The following is a 21,731-nucleotide window of genomic DNA, read 5'->3' as shown; positions in this document are numbered from 1 at the left end:
GGCGGGCGGGCGCTGGGCGGGGGCGGGGCCTGCCTTAAAGGTATAGGCGGCCGCGCCGCCCTCCCCGCAGGTCGCCTCCGCCCCCACCCCCGCCGGCGCGCCGCCTGTGTTATTGTTCTCTTCGCAAACATCTTTCTTCTCCTCCCTGCGTCCTGCCCGCGCCCTCCCACGCGCGGGCCGATCCCCGGCGCGCGCACTTACCTTTCCAGCCCACAAGCCTGCGGGACCCCGGGTACCGCGAAAGGGCTTCTTGGCCGCGGTGGGAGGAAAACTGCTGCCCGCCGACAGGCGTAAAGGCTTAGCGGCAAAAGCTCCCTCAACCCCCGCGGCCAGCCTGAACTCGCCCTGCGGGTCAGAAACCTAAGTGTCCAGATGGCCTTCGCGGAGGGAAAGGAACTTTCCTAATGGAGTTTTCTCTGGGAATGGATTAGACGCCATTGAGTTGACCTTTTTCAGTGGCCCCTCCGGACTCCGGGGCGGTGGCAGGTGACCTCCTGGGGGAGAAGCCGCGAGCGCGTGAAAGGCGAACCCGGAGCTCCGCCCGCGCGTCGCGGGAGCTAACGCGCTCTGGGTGAACGCGGCCGGCGCCGCGCTTGCCCGGCCTGTGGACCCTTCCAAAGCGACTAGTAGAATTTAAGAAGGGGACAGTACGTCTTCATAAATAGCGGTAAACTTTCCACTCAGTTTATAAAAGTGTGAAATACCCTCAGTTTTTTCCGCCGACCCCCAAAAGGCTTTCTTTCCATCCTCATCAGAAGTGGGCTGAACCAGCCTGGGGGGTGAGTGCTTTGGGAGAAGAGTCGGGTCGCACTCGCGTTTGCTGATGTTGACCATTCCTTTAACTTTATCGCATTTCTTTAAAGAAAATCTGTCTTGCCCTCTCTTTATTGCTACTCCATCCTTCTTTCAAGATCAAAAGCTTTAGATCAAAGCCAAGATCAAACTCACTACTTTAAATAGAAGCAACTTTGCCATGGAGTATTTTACACAAAGGGGAGCTTCTTAATGGAGACATCAGAGTCGAAAACTTTATTTTATCCCTTCATCCCAGATTCATAACTGGACTAACTTAAAATTACATTGATGATGCACTTCTGTTTCCTAAAACAAACAACAGGACTGCTCAAACGGGAGATTCTTGACTTGTTGTTTGTGTTAACAGGAATTTAAAAAAAAAAAAAAAAAACCTATGTAGAGTTAAATCAACATATTAACCGTTATTAGCTAAGTGCTATGAAATGCATGCTCGTTTGCTAAAGATTTTTTCAAGGTGTTATTGAATCTTTTTATATATAATGTACAACCATCACATACAATTTTTGTACTGTAAAAGAAATGCACAAAAATAGATAGGCTTGCAAGCCTCAAATGCACATCCATATAGGCAGGTAGAAATTACAAATGATGAAGTGGATTATGTAATTGCAGAGCTGCTTAATTTTAAATGGAAATAAAACTTTGAACTATTTAAGCTTCCATGCTACTAATAACAGTTCCAGAATCAATAGAGATCTATCACTGACTGACATTTCCCTTTACCCACTAGAATTTTTTTTCTTGGGAATTCACCATGTCTAAGATCCCTGATACAAACAGTTCAATATTGATGTACAGTGCCATGCCTAAATGGACCTCTCTTAAGTGTCCTCTTTGTTGATTTAGCAACAATTTAAAAACATGTAGTCTTGGAAGAAACAAAAACCAAAGTAAATTCCAACAATCCAGCAGCAGGAAGAAAGATAACTATTGCAAATTAAACCTTATACAGACTTCTATGAAAATCTGCTGTTACAGCTGGGTAGTTAGTACTTGAAAGCTTTTTCCCCTTATAATTTTCATCTGGTTGTGGTCTCAAATACACACACACACACACACACACAAGATTGTTCCTCATTCTAAAAATCCCTTTGAGCCAGTGGAAAGACCTTAGGAACTGAGACCTGGGAACACCATCTCCGTGCCATTGACAGTCTCCTTTCTTGCTAGCACCGAGTTCACAGAGAATCTAACGGTTTCTGGCACAAGCTGAGCAAGAAAACATCCTACTGTTACTCTGCTCTTCTAGGACTTTGAGTGGGTAGCAAAAGCTGTGGTCCATTCTAAGTGCCTACTAACTTGTCTCCTTGTTTGTCCTCTTGCCCCCCAAACCCACCCCCTCAATCTTTCTTCTCCACAAAGAAACCAGAATCGTATTTACAAAGGTAGTTCAAATGGTATCACTTTGCTTTACTGAGAATGCATTTCCTTCTCTTTTTTGCCTGGTTGGCTCCTACTTATTCTCTAGTGCTGGGCTTAAACAACACTTCCCCAGAAAGGTCTTCCTCACTCCCCAATCCAAATTATGTCATCCCACGATTTTTTCCTATTTATTTCCTTGAAAGTAATTATCTTTTATAGATATTTAAAATTTTTTATTTTTATTATTTTTTTAAATAATTTTTTAATTAATTAATTAATTAATTATTTATTTATGGCTGCGTTGGGTCTTCATTACTGCGCGCGGGCTTTCTCTAGTTGCAGGGAGTGGGGGCTACTCTTCGTTGTGGTGCGCGGGCTTCTCATTGCGGAGCACTGGCTCTAGGGCTCGTGGGCTTCAGTAGTTGTGGCTCGTGGACTCTAGAGCACAGGCTCAGTAGTTGTGGCGCGCGGGCTTAGTTGCTCCGCGGCATGTGGGATCTTCCCGGACCAGGGCTCGAACCCGTGTCCCCTGCATTGGCAGGCGGATTCTTAACCACTGCACCACCAGGGAAGCCCTAAAATGTTTTATTTTTATTGAGACATTATTCTTTAGAAAAATTTGTGCAGATAGCACAAAATTCCCGTGTGCCAACATAACCCCCAGTTTCCTTTATTATTAATTTCTTGCATCAGTGCTGGGAATTTGTTACAATTAATGAACCAATATTTGATACATTATTAAGTAAAGTCCATAGTTTACATTCGGGTTCACTCTTGTGTTGTACAGTTCTATTATAACTATTTTTTATTAATTTATCGAATATCTATTTCCCCAACTGGATTTTAAGGTCCAGGAAGAAAGAGATCCTGTCCCTTCTGTTCCTGATTTTTGTCCAGTCACTAAAAACACTGCCTGGCACATAGTAGATGCTCAATAAATGTGTTAAGTAAGTGAATGGAAGGATAAAGGAATAAATGACTGAATGAATGGCATATGAAATTTCATGGGGGAGAATCTTAAGAAGATCTTTCTAATTAACTCCTGCTTGTGTCTCTACTAAAATATCTTAATTTGTAAAGAGCACAGAATTATACATTTTTAAAAAGGAGACACCATGGGTTATCAGTTACATTGCCAGGGTACTTCTAAAATGACCTTTTTTAAAAAATAAAATAAAAATAGAAATGGGAAATAAAAGTTCCTAATTCCCTCATATATTATTCACTAAAATTGTATCCCAAAATGGTGGTAGGAGCTGAATTTAATCTGGAATGAAATAGTAACATATTTCAGGACCCTGGAAAAGTATTAATTCTCTTTGATCATGTTCAATATAACCTCAACACGTTTCTCCTTTTGTCCGCCTAAATCTACCTTTCTTCATCAGGGGACCCCAGTGAAGGTAGGATGTGGAGAAACTTGAAGAAGACGACTTTTTAAAAATTTGAATTCTGTAGCTGGGGATGAATACTCTAATAGCTGTCTTTGAAAATGTGGTGAAAGCACTTTAAAGCTATCTTTTAAAAACAGATGTCTTCTATTTTAATTATATCTTTAAAAATGGCTTGTCTAGTAGAGATGCAAGTTTTGAAAAAAAAATGTTTTAAGAAACTTTCTTGTCAAAGCAGTTTATAATAGCTGAAGACAATTTCAGAAGCTGAGGAAAATGCCATTGCTTTAAAATAAAAACAGTACTTAACCTAGTGGCTGGAGATTACTTTTGGAGGGAAAAACCTTTTTCTGTTTTCTTTTTTTAGTCGAGAGGAAGTAACTCCTTGAAATGACTCCTTTCACTGGAAAATGATAGTGATACAAATTTCATATTGTTAATATGGACGTGTGCCTCTGCTTGGTGATGAGGTACAGTCCAGAGGAATGAGATGCAGTAGCATGCCTTCCTAGGCAACCAGAAGGCTGAAAGGGCAAATGAGGGAAGCCCTTTAATTAGACCGAACAGCTTCAGATGGCAAATTATACTCCCTTGTGCACAGCAGAGGGAAAACTATCCACTATAAGAAGTCAAAAGACTTTTTAATACCAAACAAGGTAGAAAGGTCCAGAAGCTTTTGCTGGTTTCAGAAGGGCTCTATAGCCAACATATATTCAGGGTAAATTACAAGGTAAGAGTCTACACATGTCTGGAAATAAAATCAAGGTTAGTTTAAGTTGCAAATAATAACAAGCAAGGATTAGAGGCAAAGTTATCCAATGTTTATGTCTTTAAATTTTGCTCTATCATTTTAAAATGTAACATTCCTTTATGATATCTTTTTATTTGACTTATTTGACTTCAGAAAAATTATAATTTGTATTATTGCCCATTTTGTCTCTATGTTAGAATGAATGCCTAATTTCTTTCTGAAGAAGATTTTGGCCCTGCCAAATGAACTTCTCAGTGGAAGTCCTTATAAAGCATAGTTTTCAAAAAAGGAAATCCATCCCACACTTGCTTTGCAGTGACCTGGCTGACAGAATCTCTCCTCTTAGTAACCATAACCCTGAACTCACTGTTGCTCAAAAACTTTTACAGAGCTTGCCTGAGGGAGCATGCTCAGTTCTTCCATTTCTTGATCCCCTCTGAAAATCTGATGAAGCGTTTGCTATCAACTACTGGCTCCCCAGAGAAAAATACACCAAGGTGCACAGCCACCCCCCACACCAATTGTCAGGAGGTTCACAGAGTTTGCGGATACCAAAACTCCTACCCAGGAGAGTCTAAGATTTTCTTGGGTTAAGGCAGACCACCTCACAGCTGGTGCGGGATGCATCTTACTGGTGCTCTGTGAAATTCCTTTTATCGAATTATGTTCTGGGAAGAAGCCATCAACCTTTATTGAGGTGCATTATAAAAAACAACCCATAAAATCCATCACAATGTTTACCGTAAGGATGGTTTTAGATGGTTGTTTATTATATTAAATAGTAATTTTCTGTGAGGACCGATAGGAAAAACTTCCCCGTAGTATCAACGTCAGGAATAGTTGGACTTAGGCAACTGGTTTGTTTTACCTCATGAACACTGCAAATTGATCCTTTTTCCTTCTTCTAGAAAGCTCTGTGACCCTACATTAAGCCAAGTATAGGAACTTCAGGGGGTGCATATTGTATGCTAATGTAATTCCTGGCCCCATCTTATTTTCCTAACATTATTTTCACATTGCTTCAGTTTTCTTATTTTAAGTTACTTTTATCATGCTATATTTTGCTTTCTAAGAGTTTGCTTAACTCTCTTTTGGACAAGGAGGAGTATAAATAAATAAAATATTCTGGGTTTATTTTTTCTTTCTTTAAATTTCTTTTTCTCTTTTGGAGGGAGGAAGGGCGTCTGAAAAAAGTTTTATGGTTCTAATAGTTCGCTCCATTAACACTTAGAAGTGAAGTATAGAAGGTAAGGACATATGATTATACCCTATTTATAAAATTGGAGCAAAAGAACTGTTAAAAAAATAAAGCCAAAAATAAATATATACTATACAAACATCACAGAGGACTAATATAAAAATGTTAACCAACCAAGTATTTTATCACTTTTGATATCAAAACCAGAGGAACATATAGACGGGTTATTCACTTAACAAACATTGAGTTTGCCTACTGCAAAACAGAGCACTAGACTTTGTGAACACAAAGACGAATAAGACACCATCCCTGTCCTCAAGAGACTAGTATGACCAGGCGGTAAGGCGGCATGGTATAAAGAGTGCGCAGACAGCCTGTCTGGGTTTGAATCCAGGCTCTGCCACATATTAGCTGTCTGACCTCTTTAAGCCTCTTTCTCATAGAGTTGTGAAGATCAAATGACACATGCGATGTGCTTACAAGAGAAGGCAGTTGTTACTTATCAAAGTGTAGACTACCGGAACTAAGAAGCAACACAACGTCACTAGAAGCTGGAGGAAAGTGACCTGAAGACAAAAAAAGTGCTGAAGTACTACATATATCAGAGACCGTGGAACCTCAGAACTGGTAGAAAGAACCAGAGTGGCCAGTTTTGTACAGGATTAAGTTTACAAAGCACTTCCACATACAGGCTGTTCTGTTTGTTTCTCATACTGTCCCATCTTCAGGATGAAGAGACTGAGTCTCAGGGAAGTATAGTGCTTTTACTATCTCATACTGTGTGGCCCTTAGACCTCCTGGCTGGAAATGTAGTGTTCTTTCTACTCTAGCATGAGAGCTTAGGGAACATCTAGCCCGACTGTCTCGCTTAAGATATTTGCTTATTATGTGGATCAGCTCAACCATACATTAAAACACAGCCCGTAAAATATAATCCCATACCATAAAGGTCTATTGAAACAGACATTTTAGAAAACAAGTATAAGTATATCCTCCTCAATCCCCACATGACTGCAGTTCTTTACAGGCACTTAACATTCTTGGACACTATAATCTTAAAGAGTTTCACAGGTGAAATATAAAATTACGTAGGTGTGGTTTTAGATCAGTGGTTGCCAACCCCTGACTGCTCATTAGAATCACCAGGAGGGTTTACAAATCCTAGTGCCCAGGAGGCACTCCAGACCACTTAGATTCCCATCTTCGAAAGTGGGCCCCAGGCGTCAGTCATTTTACAAGTCCCCCTCCCTGACCAGGGATTCCAATGGGCAGCCTGTGTTGAGAACCACTGGTTTGGATCATTTTAATGATGACCCATCTCTAATAGGTCACTATGAAGAAATTCCAGGCGTTTGGGAGACATCTAAATTTCAAGGTCAATGCCACAGAGGACAGCCACCTATTGTGTTCTATTACAATAAGTCCCTTTGGGCAGATGGCAGACACAAAGCTGGACAGGATGGGCTGTCGGGCTGAGCTAGGGTAGCATTTCCTATGGCTTACTCTTAGGGATAAACTTCAGGGCCAGATGATTACTTAAGCGTGCCTGTGCGCGCACACACACACACGCGCACACAACACACACACAACACACACACACACAACACACACACACACACAACACACACACACACACACACACAACACACACACAAGAATTAAAAAGAAGTGGAAATGGAAGATCTCAACATTACCCAGAAGGAAGGCAAGAATGGATGGATATTTGACTTTCTAGAGTTTTTTCCAGGTTCCTGGTTAATATGATTCTGGATTCTGACTGAAAGAGCATAGATCCTCGTCTTCAAGGACCCTGATTTTAGTGCTGACCTGGAATTCTGTATACATGAGGTGGTATTTCCCACTCATCCCCTGTGAACAATGCTCTAATTATGTTGATGGCTGCCACACATTCCCTGGAAACAAGCATTTTGCATTTGGAAGATTGCTGGCTAGGATTAGAGGACAGTGGGTACCAATGGAAAAGACCCTTTGCTGCGTGCAAAAGCTACTGTTTCACACAGAAAGCAACCCGGGTAGCTTGAGTCTTGGGTACCGTGCTCTAACCAAATGGGCTTCCTTGTTTAGAAAAGACACACTACAGGGAAACTACTCTGGCAAAATGCCTTATAAGATATTATTTATTTATTATTAACTATTATTAATCCCAACCAGGGATTGAACCCGGGCTCCGGCAGTGAAAGTGCCAAGTCCTAACCAGTGGACCACGAGGGAATTCCCATGATATTAGTTACTAATTTAAAACACAAACATATATGTTAACATTTCACTAGCTTGAAAAGCAGATACTCACGTCTGGGTCCCTTTGGTTATTCCCTAAAATGGAATGGGTGTGGTATCTGTAAGTGTGTGCACATGGAGCGCCCGTGCTCCCTAGAGTCTGTGGCCCTTGGCATGTCTATTTTTCTTTTTCCAACATTTCTATTTTTAAAAATCTTGGCACTCAGACTCTGTTGCCTATCATCTGGTCTCCCAAAGGAACCCCATGAAGTCACAATTTGCAAAGTCACAAGAGGAATAGGCCTAAGTCATCTTACCTCTATAGAGAAGTAGGATCACACACGTACATATGTATACACACACAGTGTAGGAAGAATAAAATCCATCACAACTGGGGGGAGATGGCTGTCCCAGATGTAAACAATATATGAAAAAAGCTATTTTCCAGAATGTTTGTTCACCAAACATTTAGATCCATATAAGAGATGTTCCAGAAGAACAATGGGAAGGGCCAGAATTAATTGGCTGCTAATCTCTACTTTTTGTAGGATGTTTCCTCCAGCAGTGGATTAAATCAGTGTTTAATGCTACACAGGCCCAGCTGTGTCCATATTAGGAAATCCTGAGCTCACATCTCTTCTCTCTCTCTCCCCGTGAAAAAAGGAGGTATCCTCCCTCCCTTTGCTCTGCTTCCACCCCCTGCATGTGTAGGTGGGAGAGTAGGAGCCCGGGAATGTGAACTTGATCCACCATTGATCAGCCAGGCAGCAAACTCTCATTGTTCTTTAGATACCAAACATAACTTCTTTCTAGTAGGGATAAACCCAGCCATTCTACACACAACACAGCTTTTGTGCTCAGTAGTATGAGATGGAAAAGGACCACAAAGAACATTAGAGCTTCATTAGACTCATAAACATCTCCTAATATGCAGAATTTAAGAATCCACCCAGCTAATTTATATTCATATTAATATTAGGTATGTTAGAATCTCAAACCTAACAATCTTCTGGTCACTTGACTGTTTTTATAATTATGGATTTCAATTTACAGTTTAAATACTATGGTCTGTTTTAGCTTTGCCTTCTGTTTGAGCACTTCTTATTTCACTGCCTTGCTCTCAGGTTCAAGGGCACTGGAAATCATGCTAACGTACAACCAAATATGCTGTTGCTGTTTTCGGTGCTGGCTTGTGAATGTGGCTTAAGTACCTCTGTACAAAGCCACGTGTAATGGGAAATACACACCTGAGAACTTAGACCTAGGCACCCTCCATTCTTGCCATCTAGAAGCTATGTAACCCTGAGCATGTCACACAACCCTTAGGAAACCGGCCTCGCAGAGCTGTGTTGAGAACGAAATGAGATGGTGCATAAAGTGAGAGGCACCAAGTAGACCAGTAAATGCTAATTCCCTTCCTCTTTCCCCTCAGAAACAAAAGCCGGTCTCGTATTTTGAACCTAAGTAACCTTTGAAAGGTCTCAAAATAACTGAGTTGTGACATCCTAATAAAAAGCCACCCCACAGACACGATGCCACTGGACAGAGCCTGCAGAGATATGACACGTCCGAGGCACTGCAAACCACGGCCTGTCCCTTCCCAAAGGACTGGTGGACAAAATGGAGCAAGTTCTCTTCCTCGTATGCCTGAGTATAAAGGAGATCGTTCTGTTTCTGACCCCACCTCGCTCAAAACAATAAGCCCACTGTTGTTACAGCAAGACCATAAAATGAAATTTGATATTTCTACATTCTTCTCTGAAGATACCAGCACGACCTGCTGCTAGATGCAAAAACATCTAAAATCCTAGTAGTAGCTACATGCATTTAAAACCAATGTAATAATTAAGAACTTGGGCTTTTAAGTTAGACAGATTTGCTTTTCCTCATCTATAAAATGGGTATAATAATGATGTCAGTCTTAGAGAGCTGTGACTAGAAAAAGTATATAGCAATTATGTCTAATGTACTGAGCATTGTACTCAATAAAATGCACCTACTCAATAAAATGATAGCCCTTTTTTCATTCTGGATATTCTAATAGGCAAAATAGTATACCCCAGTGTACTGTGGGGAGGGGAGAAGGATTAAATAAAAAATACAATTCTATAGGGAGTTACACAACCTATATATTCTTGGATTTACCCATTTACAGTTTAATTCACTATAAGTATTTATGCCAAACCCAGGCAGACATCCCTCAATTACAACATCAATGGCAGTGATGAAGAAATACAATTTGAGAAGCAGAGAACCAGTGAGAACTCAGGAGAAGCCAACTTTGTAATAAATACAACCAAGAAGAGTCTTAAAGAGAATGTGTCTTTGGTTGGCCACACAAAATATGAAGTTTCAGCACGCATAGCTGAGGGAAAAGGGAGAGAGCACAGAGGGAAAAGGAGATGGAGTCCTTGGAGCAAAGGCCAAAGGAGCCACTGGACCTGGGGGGGTGACTTCTCCCCAGGGCAACAGGCCACAGGGATGAAGGGGCTCTCTCCAGTCTAGTCGCATTGTCACTTGTGCCCCTGGAGTCTCAGTCCCCCGTTCTGATGTATTGACTCTGGCCTACCTCCCATGCATTTTCATGCCAATAAAGTTGCTGAAATTAAGAACCGAACTGTGACTCTTTGGGGCATAAATAATATCATATTGTAAAGTCGGGGCTGATAACAACCAGGATGCCCTTAACGCTCTTAAGAAAAACCATCTGATCTATGATGCCCTCGATGTGGTTTGAAATTTCCCTCGGCCTACAAAGGAAAATATTTTTAGCATGTAGCACAGTTTGTAACAGACATATAAATGCACTGAAAATATAATTTTAGGAAAGCATCTGGGTTTAATCATTTCTTGTTATACCTCAACACCTAATAGGTTCTACTTTCTCAATATAAGGAGCACTGCAACATTCTGCTACAGACTATGCAGCAATCACTGTAGCAATTTCTCATAAATATTTCATTATTGGCTCTGTTTTTATTTTTAAAGTGGCAAATACTCTGATTTAACTATAAAAGCAGCATAAAAATGAAGTGCTCCTTCTGGAGCATTTGCCCCCAGTGTTTTCCCCTCCTTCAAAAAGCAACCTAGAACTCACTGGACGATGTTTCCCAAGGTCATTTGGACAACAGACATATACCAGTACTTACTTTTATGTCTCAAAATGTATCCTAGCAATAGTTGCCACTGTCCAAGGTAAAACTCACCTGCAGTTTTTATTGATATGCAGGAATTTTAAGACATTAACAACCCTACCAAAATTTTTTTCATCTCCTGAGGGTCAAACAGGTTAATATCTGTGAATAATTGATTTTAATTAGTACCAAATGCCTATCCTTCAATGATCAACCAGCATAAATGCTCTGGCAGATTGATTATTACTTAAGATTTCTCCTGATAATCTTTCATATAACAATTTTCCAGTGGAAGAGAAAAGAAAGGCACAAACAGGGGTTTTTTTTTGATAGTGTACATTTGTAAAACACCACTCAGGACAAAACATATGAAAACTCTCCCGATATCACTCCTAACTAAGGGCAAGTTTTCAGTCTGAGGGCAGTTCAACAGATTCCTGGAGAGGAAAGGAAGACACTCAGAGGAAAAGTAAATTCCAACTTCCTCCTTTCAGAGGTAACCAGGAGCTGAGGCCTCAGCGAGGTACTGGGCACAGCATACGGTGACATGAGGCTCAAAGTGGCTCTGACCTTCGCCTAGGCCTGTTCCCCTCATTCCCCAAAGAAGCAGTGAGGACTCAGACAGAGAAGGCAAGTGGCTCGCCCACAGGCACACAGCTTAGTGGTGTAGGGCTCTCTCCGAAGCTGCATCTAATGTATCAGTTATCTCCTTCATCCAACATAGAATATTGCAGAACAAAACTTCACTACCGCATGCTTTGTGAAAACAGCACATTGCATGTAACACGCTTGACTCTCCTCCTCCATCCAGCCTCCACTCTTGTTCACTAACCTCAGAATAATGCAGCTTTGCTTCTTATGCATCAAATTGTCTGAATCCTACTCAGAGCGTGATGGTAGCAATTATAACTAGACAGGATCAAAAGCAGGAAATACTGAGCTTGTAAAGGCCCAAGGCGGAGGACCGACCTGGAAGGATGGGGTCTTCTGCGGAATGAGCTGAACACACACTTGTTACCAAGCGCCAATAAATCCTGGACAACTGCCATTCAGAGATATGTGTGACACGAACACTGCCCTTTTTTAAACACACGTTTGGATTTGGACAGTTTGACAGTCATTGACTGTTACCCTGACCTGTGATACACTTGCTGGTTGGCTGCCACTGGGCTGTGCCACTGACACTCTCCTCCTCTGGGTCAGCAGACGGGACAAACGAGGGCAAAAGCCAGGGACTGTAGTTGGCATTTGTTTTTGAAAGCAAATAAGCAGATATGGGAATCATCCCTTAAATGCTTTAGAAGGTACAAAAAGACACTTTTCTGTTCAACCAATTGCTTTTTCTCATTTGTTGTTTTGGCCACCTGGTATTTATTATTTAATTTGGTTTCCAACTCAAGAGAGGAATAGTTGTATCTTTCCAAAGACAAAGACCTAATCTCTACATACACTCGCATTCATTCACTCCAAAAAAGATACCAGCTCTTCAATACAATAATGCCCCATACTTTCTATGCAAAGTATTTTGTCAGACATACAGGGCTACCATTTAGATATATTTAAATGGAAGAGGGTCGTGTATACCTGTGACACATATGAAAAGCCCTGGAATGTGAGATTCACATTACTGTACACACAAAGCACATTTTTTTTTTTTGGCCCTGTAAAGAATAGAAATGCACATATTCAGGAAAAAGAGCAGTCATTAATTAAATTCAAAATCATCCCTGCTCAGGCTTTCTGCTGTATTCATTTATTATCTCCTTATAGGTATTGTAAAAACTAAGTCAAGAATGGGACCAAGCTAGTTTGGATTAAAAGCAACTCTGCTAAAAATATACAATGTCAGGTAGACTGAGGACTCAGGGTCCTAGAGCAACGCCCTGGCTCTGCCATTAACTAGGGCTATGAGCTTGGGCACATCAGTATACCACTCCTGGGGCACAGCTACCCCACGGATGAACAGATGAGCTCTTCTACAAGACTTGCTCCTACCAAGGATTCTAAAGCAGACTGAAAGTCCTGCAACACCAGAAAAGCCTAAAATTTCACCATGAAGCGGTAGAGGTCACACCCAAGAGATATGTACCACGCAGATATTAAATGTACACCTATTTTATACGACATAATGGCTCTCCACAAAAGAGGAGAAAAAAGCCCCATGTTCTAAAAGCGGCCAAGTGTTCCTAATAGCTTTCGTTGTCAGCAGGTGCTCCGGCAGCAGAGACGGGCAGAAATCCCGTGAGCACTGTGAACGGCCACAGTAGGAGCTGATGCCCACAGGCCTGGGATGCAGATCTGAACACCAGCATGTACAATGATGCTGTGCGATGTCAAAGAGTCAAGGAGGCCTGCGTGTGTGTGCACCCATGTACACAACTCACTGCACTGCTAGGTCTCAGGGCTTTCCCCCGGGTGTGGGAAGAGCACGATGCAAATATAGAATAATGCGCCTTTGATGAAGAGTCTACCAGAGTATGTCTTCAGCCTAATAGAAGAGAGAATAGGGGCAGTTCTTCTTAAAAGGCAGAATTGAATGTCTTTTCTATTGACAAAAGGTTTGTAATCCGAAGTTGATATCCTTGTCATAATTCTTTGAGTTTACCTTGTTCCTTCTTTCTAAAGATCTCTCTCTATGAAGCAGATAAAGCACTGCTCAAGGAAATCCTGTTAAATAGAATCACTCTTTACAAGAGCTACAATGTCCTTATTTAAGTGAATCTTTCTGTGGGTGCACAATATGTATGAACCTGAAGAATAGGTAATGCCTGTATGTTCAAACATGACCCACCAGACACTGCACCTTGAGGACAATCACATGGGCTCCCTTGCACAATAAGCTGGCCAACTTGTGACCAAGAGGGGGCAGGGGGGATGGGGGTGGTACAGCCGAGTCTCCAGCCTCCAAGCATGTTGTCTTCTAATGGACTTGGCCTCCTGGCTGAACTTGGCAAATACAGAAGTCAACCTCTACGGTTCCCCATAGGTCTCAAACTCAGAGCAAAGGCCCCCTGAGCACACCTTGAACAATGGTTGGTTTGCAGATGCTCCCACAAACCATGGGCTCATGGGCAGGGGCTGTGCCCTTTCAGCTTTGTATGTCCACGGCCCAGTGCAAGGCTAGGCATATTGGTTGAATGAATAAACTAAACCACAAAGCCAAATATTTGGATTGCTCAGGAAGAACATAAAAGTGAAGGCCTCTAAGAGTTCAGATTGTACTCGGCAAAGAAGGAGAACCCTTTTCACAGAATATAGTTTAGAAGATGACATAATTATGGATTCTATCAGGCGGTCCCAGCCCTCCTTATGGTGATCCTCATTCAGAGGGTGTGGCCTGAGTCTGGGACCTGAAGTTTTAAACAGCTTCCTGGATTATTCCAAAACCAGGTCTCAGTATAACTGGACTAGGTGGGGGCCTCCAACCCAAGCCTGCAAAGCTATGTTTCTAGAAGATACCCAGCCTTATCTCTTTATTAAAACCCACGTGTGCACAGGCCACTACCAACTGTCTCCATCAACTGAACTGAGCCAAACAGACTTTCCAGAGCTAGTGGCTCCTGTTTCCTTTTCCTTCTGGTTCAAAAGGCAGAACAGCAGGTTTATCCTTAGTCCACCAAGCAAATACAGGATTTCTCTCCACATTGTTACATCCTGAACATGTCTGTGTCCATCTGGGCCAGTTTAGAATTGTTATTCCTTTTTAAAGAAAAAAAGTTCTCAAATGCTTTTCATTCAACTGAGAAAGCCATTATCATATGCCTTCCTCTGAGCTTGCTTTAAAAATCTTTATATATCAAATCTGAGATTCTGAAGGATGTGGGTCTTGGGTCCCAGTCAATTTCCTCAGTGTTCTCCCTCATCACTTAGCAGGATTTGGCCACATCATCTGCATTGCGTGAACTTGTACTTGTTTCATGTCCCTTCCTACTCATTTCTTTGAGGGCACCTGTAGATGTGTTTTCTGGGGAGACACCAATGGCCATCGAGATACTTAATGACGCTTTTTAAAAGTATCCATGTAAATGAATAGCTTCTAGACATAAAATTTCAAAAGTTGAAAACCAAGGACCAAAAGTCTCTCTAACTGTGCCTCTCACTCCACGAGACTCCCTAGTACCTGCGTGGAGGGGAAAGACGTGACCCTTCATCCAGGGAGTTTTCTTTCCAGCAAGGCTGCCGGCCCACCTGTCCAGGTATCTAACTGCCACTCAAGCACTAGCACACTTTCTACGAGACTTCGGTGCATTTTGTGAGAACTCTTCATCATCACATTCAGCCCTGTGCAGTCTGGCTGTGTCCTGCCTTACTAATCAATCCGCTTTGCAGATCCTGCTCTCCATGCAAAGCACGCAACAATAAACTACTTCCTAAGAAGGAAAATGGAGAGGGAGAGATCACTGTTCCAAATGGTAGTCAGAGTACATTCACCTGATGTATTTTATCACTATGAATTGCATTCACCTGTCTATTTTGGGGGATGGAATCGCTTTGGTTAGAGGGTGGCAGGGGCCGGGGCTGGGGCAAGTGAGCTAAGAGTGAGAGTAAGGCTCACTTAGGAGGGTGGGTCTTTTCCTCCGCTCCTCCCCCCCCCGGGGAAGTTGCCTCCATTCCCCTTGTCCTGAGGCATTACCCACAGAGCCTTAATCATGCTATGACAAGCTAGTTAATCAACACCTCCCCTCACCCCCATCATTGAGATCTGACTCTGCCCCATGCTGCTCAAACATGCACACTTAGCTTCCACCACTAGACGCTGAACATGTCACTCCCCCTGACTGAAATGACCTTCTCCCCTACCTGTCCTTCAAGACTGAACTTTAAATGGCACCTCAATCCTTTCTGCTTCCACAAATGCAAAATGACCTCTTTCTTCCCAACTCAAAGTGAGTTAGTTTTACACCACTTACCGCTCTCTGCCTTAGGTCGGTTATTTGTGTATCTATTTTTCCTACTGAATTATTAAGCATCCTGAGGGTAAAGCCTGTGTTTCTCTCATCTTTGAGTCATGCACAGTCCCTCGTAAAGGATGGATATACGGGCAACATTAACAGAAAGAAGGGAAGGGGCAGGGAAGGAAGGCACCTGGCTGGGAGGTATGATTTCAGATCCTGGAAGAAGCGTCCCCTAGCAGATCTCATCCATCTGGTCTGGGATGCTTGACAGTTTTGTCGAAGCCTAAGATCTGACACAGTTACAAAGGAAATCTTCAAGGGAGAGGAAACACTTTTAATCCTTACTATTCACTTGGTGTCTAGTCTTAGATTACTGTGAATGAGATTCAAATTCTTTCTGGAAATCAGGTTTTGAAAGGGAGAGAAAAGAAGGAAGGATACAGTGCTTTCATTTGGGGCACCAAAGGAAAATGTCTCCTGTTTCATGTGGTGCCTTACGCTGTGAAGAGGTCAATACATTTGGACAGTGTCAAATCGGACGCCACCAATAATACACAACGCCTGGCACAGACCTTCAATTACCTACTTCTCCCTGGGAGAATGGACTCTTCCTTCCCACATTTGTCTCTCATTTCATCAGAGACTTTAAATTTTTGTGGACAGGATGCTAATGTCATTTGGGACCAAAAAAGTTATATCCAAAGCATATTCATTTATAAGGGAATAAAATACAGTATGATTGACTTGAGTGATTTTTATAGGTCACTTTGAAAGGATTCACAAGTAATGTGGAACTAATCAGACAAATATTGGGAATCAGCATTATTGTGGGCTAAATTTGTACCCTCCAAATTGACATGTTGAAGTCCTAGCCCCCAGTTCCACAGAATGTGACTCTGTTGGAGACAGGGGCCATAAAGAGGTGATTAAAGTAAAATGAGATCACATGGGTGGGGCCTCATCCAATCTGACCGGTGTCCTTATAAGAATAGGAGATTAAGACAGAGCTCTCTGCACACACAGAGGAAAGACCATGTGAGGACACAGCAAGAAGGTGGCCATCGGTAAGCCAAGGAGAAAGGTCTTGGGAGAAACCAAACCTGCCTGCACCTTGATCTTGGACTTCCATCCTCCAAAACTGTGAGACGATAAATGTAAGCCACCTAGTTTGGTATTTTGTTATGGCAGCCTGAGCTAACTAATATGAGCACGAAGCCACAGATGCCAGAAATAAAGAAAATTAGGCTAAAAATGAAAGTATTTCAATAAAATCTCTCCTCATCTCTTGTGACTGCCAAGCAGTATATCACTCTGAGGAGCTTGTAGGAAGAAGGGCCATCGTTTCGATGACCAGTAAGTGACAGTGGTGACTCATCGACAATGCAGGCCCTGCCCCAAGTGAGGACAGAGAACGTATCTCCAAGGATCCCTGACAAGATGTTTAGTCACTTAGAAATTGTTAATCTAACCACTGAATAAGAATGACAGCAAAATTACTAGGAGCCCAAAACGCACACCACATTATGGCCACTGCTATTATTGATATAAAAGAACCAAGGATCTCATAGCACATATAATTTGAAAAATATGATTTCTCTAGAATTTGCAAAATAACCAGTCTCAGTTTTCTTGAATGACCATCAAATGTAGAATTTTTATAGACACCACTAAGATTAAGTATCCTAATGGGCCTTTAAATTATGTTGATAATAGTACATAATCTGTGCTAAAAGAAGCGTACAAGTTATTCCTCTAACAAACCACCTGGCTTGCTCTGTGCTAAAAGCACATCATGGCCCCAATGACATGGAGTCTCTTGCATCATGTCTTATCAAGTTTCCTCAATTTTGTGACTGCAGCATTTTTCCCTACAAGACTTAAGTTTTCCATCATTTGCTTGTGTGGCCTTTGGCAACTTGCAGGTGTTTGTTTAGAAAGGAGAGGCATTTTCCAAGATGACACAATAACCTGATGTTCTAAATCCTGGGAGCTTGACTCCTGCCTATTTCTAGGACACTTTATGTGATTGGCCATTACCCACCCTCTCTATCCCCATTGCTGCCACTGCTGCCTGTGATTTTGCCATTTAAGGCTGCTGAGCGCTTTCCCCAAAGAGTAGCCCAAGCCATAGAAGGGCTGTGAGGTTCACCAGCGTTACTGTGTTACCTGTTGGTACCTGGGGAAATGGGTCACCTGGGAGTTGAAATTAAGAACTGAAGAGAGGCTGGTAATTCGTTCATACCCTTATGAATGCCTGCTGTGAAAGCAGCATCCGACCCCTTACCCGTGGATTATGATCATTCATGCCATCAGAGCAGATTGAAGGGCGTCTACGGATTGGCCAGCTCCATCTTTATCCATACATTTGACAAAAATACAGACGATTTCAATTATATCTATTCAGTGGGGGATTTTAAGGCATTATGCACTCAGATTTTAACTCAACTAATAGCTTTAGAGCATCACTATTCAATATGAATATATGCAAGCCACATTTGTCATTTAAAATGTTCTAATTGCCACATGTAAATGTAAGCTGTAACAGCTAAAATTAATTTTAATAATATATTTTCTTGGGTGTGTATACATTGGGTTATAATGTATCCAAAATATAACCATTTCAACATGTAGCCAATATTTTAAAAACCTTTAATGATATATTTTACCGTCACTTTTTTGTACTAAGTCGTCTAAATCTGATGTGTTTTCACAGTCTATCTCAATTGGATGCTAAATTTGATTCAGAAATGCTTGGTCTGAATTTAGATTTCATAGAATTGACAGTTGAAAAAGTGGATTCATTCACACACCCATGTTGTTCCAAACCATGACTGTATTATTAGATTTTCAATTTAAATTTAGATTAAATTAAAATTAAACTTCAGCTCGTAACTATTTGGAGACTGATAATTATGATTGGGCATATGCCTAGCAGTGGTGGAAAATAAAGTTTAAAAAGGTAGCTTGGGGCAGTTCTGCTGACAGCCTCAAACAGTAAGCCCAAGAGATTGTTCTAAATGGGGAAAAAGGTTTCTGGTGAGGAGGGATGTAAGCTGTGTTTGGGGGAAGATTCACTTAGCATTGATGTAGATGATGGAAGGAAAGGGCGACAGCTTGGTGGCTAAAAGAGCAATTAGCTACTGCACTAGTCCAAGCAAAATATAATGAAAAAGTGGGGGAGGTGCTAGGAAAGGAAAGAAAATTATAAATTTACATAAGAACATCAGGCAATGTGGGCAGGAAATCAAAGAAAGGGAGGAGTCAGAGAGTTCTGTAACAACTAAAATAAAGAAGTAAAGAGGAAGGGTTGGAGGGAGAAAAGTTATTTCTAACGTATTTGCATATAAATGTTTTTTAAAAAGATTGGAATATATGTACATATGGGCCGGTGGTGGGAGGAGATCTTTGGGCAAACATGAAAAGAAATAAAAATCTATTTATAGAACTGTCAAATTAGCAGAATGGGCAACTTTCTTAGAAATAATGTATACTATTCCAACAGTTGGGAGGGTCTGAGTAAATTAAATTATGGTACCACTTATTAGAAAGCTATGCAGCTGTTAAAAATCATTGCTCTTGAATTATATCAAGGGATATGGGAAATTGCTTAAGATATATTTTTAAATGAAAACCTTAAGTTTGGATAATAAGATTCCATTTTTTTTTTAAAGGATATACATTTACATAATGTATAGCACAGAAAATGTGTGGAAGGACTCATACCAGACAGATTATCTCTGCAGAGTAAGATTGAAAGGGGCAAGAGCTTTTATGTTTTATACTTTGGTAGTGCTTGAACTTGCTACAGAGAACATATCATTTTTATTTTTGAAAAGGGAGACCAGAAAAATGACTGAAAGGATTTCTATCAAAAAATTATCTCTGGGTCATTTTTATTTTCTTATTACAAACTTTTTATATTTCAATATGTAATACTTCTATAATCAGAAAAAAGTCATAAAAGAAATCATCTATAATACCAATGACACAATCCATTTTAAGTCTGTTTGCAAAGTCAAAGTTTATAGAGTTGGGTGTTTCTTTAAAGAGGTTTGGATCCAATTTCTTTTACTTCTTTGGGGCTCGTGCTTACTTTTATAGCTGCTGAAGCTATTTCCACATTAAAAAAAAATGATTTCCATTCATGTGGGCAAAAAGGAAAATGGAGGCCAACCCCAAGGCAAGCCTTCCTGAGAGAAGACAAAAAGCCTCTGTAACCTGTAGAATGAAAACTTCACCAGTAGAACGTGACTCTTTTGTCGTGAATGACTTCAATTGCTGGTGAACAGAAATTTTCAATGAGACAAAGAGCATCAGAACGATTTCAGTGCTCTGGTTGTCATTCCAGGCCAAACACACCAGTAACTTTATATTATAATGATGGGGACAGAGAACAAGGTGTTCCATTCACTGTGAGGCTCCTGCAACAAGAGGGCGCAGAGTCTTTCACTGAAGTGGAAACGAGAAGGAACTCTCAAGGAAAGCGAAAAGGGCTGCGAGCAGGTAAATCACCATCAACCACATAAATAATGGCAGAGAATGGGTGAAGAGATGAAAAGATGCCGTCTGATCATTCACCAATGGAAAGATGTGCACTAAATCAGGGTCTTTTCTGTCTGACGCTGTTGTTTTTACCGAACAGTTAAGCACCCAAGGAAATACCAGTTGGGTCTTAAATACAATTTATAGCCGGGTTGGCCTCATTGCACCTGGCTGTGTTTTGACAGCAGGTTTCGTCAGTTTATAGCGGAGATTCTTGTCTATGCTATAAGCTGTCACTAATGCAACTAGACCTTTGGAAAAAACGTACCGCTCAGAGGCAAATCTCTCCCTTCCACGCACCCCTCCCCCTTTTAATGAAAAGCAAAAGCCTCCTGCTGGTGGCAAAGCCTCTTCTTCTTCAGGGGAAATTAGAGCCTCCTGGGAGCAAGCGGGTCAGCCCCAGTGCTGCAGCCCGAGTGGGGTGCGCCTGCTTCTGGGCACTCGATTAAGGACTCTTTCTTTTCTCTTCCCTCGGGGCTAACTGCTGAACACAGTGGCCTTGTTGTTCTGGGCCAGGAAATGTGGGATTCTGCTCTGTGAGCTCCCAACTCTTCCCAGCTTCCAGGCCCTGCTAAGACTGTCTGGGAGCCTTGCAACAGCCTGGCCGAGGAACACAAGGCAGACGGCTTCGGAGGATACCCAGCCCTCACCTCACCCCCATCGAAAACAAGAAGAGCAAGGCTTGGCTATTGAGGATCAGACAAACCTTAACTTCGTTTCCCGGGATTTTTGTACTCAGCTAGTGGCCTGGTTTGGAAGCCACCGACGTAGAAATCACAGGAGCTCATTATTTTATACACGAAGGTGAAAGCACTGCCTCCCAGGACCAGGTGCTGCCTTATTCCACCCATTTTGTTTTGCGTGTTTATTCTTCTTCACTCCCAGAAGGACTGGGCCAAACAAATAAGTTTTAACAGGTGACATGCATTCCTGAACCGAAGGCAATGCGTCCTTTTTAGGAACGAGCTCATGGTGGCTGGTGGCCGACACTTCCCCCCCGTGTGGTAGAACGGGACAAAGATGTGAGTAGAGGGATGAAAAGGTAATGGAGAACCGCCCCTCCTGTTCCTTAATTTCATGGTTCACAGACCTTCATTGACATTCAGACACTCCCAAGGGGAAGCTCATATAACCGGTCATGAAACCAGAAACGAGCAGGCTAACAGGGCCGCTTGCCTGGGCCCGGGGCAGAGTTTCTCACCACCTTGGGGGTCCACTCCCAGACGCTAGGGCCCACTCTTGACGGGTCTGCAGCTGCTCCGGGGGCCAGCCCAGGCTGGGAGAGTTTCAGGCCTACAGGGTCCTTTGACCAGCCGCATCCAGGATGCCACCCTCAGACTTCTCAGGGCCCAGGCTCTAGCTAGGGTCGGCCCTCAGGGCTGCCCTTCAGGCTCCGCAAAGCAC

The 21,731-nt window shown here is 42.1% G+C and overlaps 1 protein-coding gene across 3 annotated transcripts in view; it reads right to left on the bottom strand.

Moving 5' to 3' along the window:
- AOPEP (aminopeptidase O (putative)) overlaps positions 1-21,731 on the bottom strand; it is a 379,363-nt gene that overhangs the window by 83,378 nt on the left and 274,254 nt on the right. For 2 of the 3 annotated variants that reach the window (XM_082469688.1, XM_082469689.1), the window contains exon 12: positions 1,119-20,206. The exons of the other annotated variant lie outside the window; for it this stretch is intronic. In XM_082469688.1, coding sequence (XP_082325814.1) covers positions 20,153-20,206 — 54 coding nt within the window. In that variant the 3' untranslated portion in view covers positions 1,119-20,152. Of the gene's footprint in view, positions 1-1,118; positions 20,207-21,731 lie in introns of those variants that run through there. 3 annotated transcript variants of the gene reach the window in all.

This window comes from Balaenoptera physalus (genome assembly GCF_965194825.1).
Source record: "Balaenoptera physalus genome assembly, chromosome: 7".
Taxonomy (NCBI): domain Eukaryota; kingdom Metazoa; phylum Chordata; class Mammalia; order Artiodactyla; family Balaenopteridae; genus Balaenoptera; species Balaenoptera physalus.
Note: the sequence above shows the minus strand (reverse complement) of the source record. Positions and strands in the feature narration are given on the sequence as shown.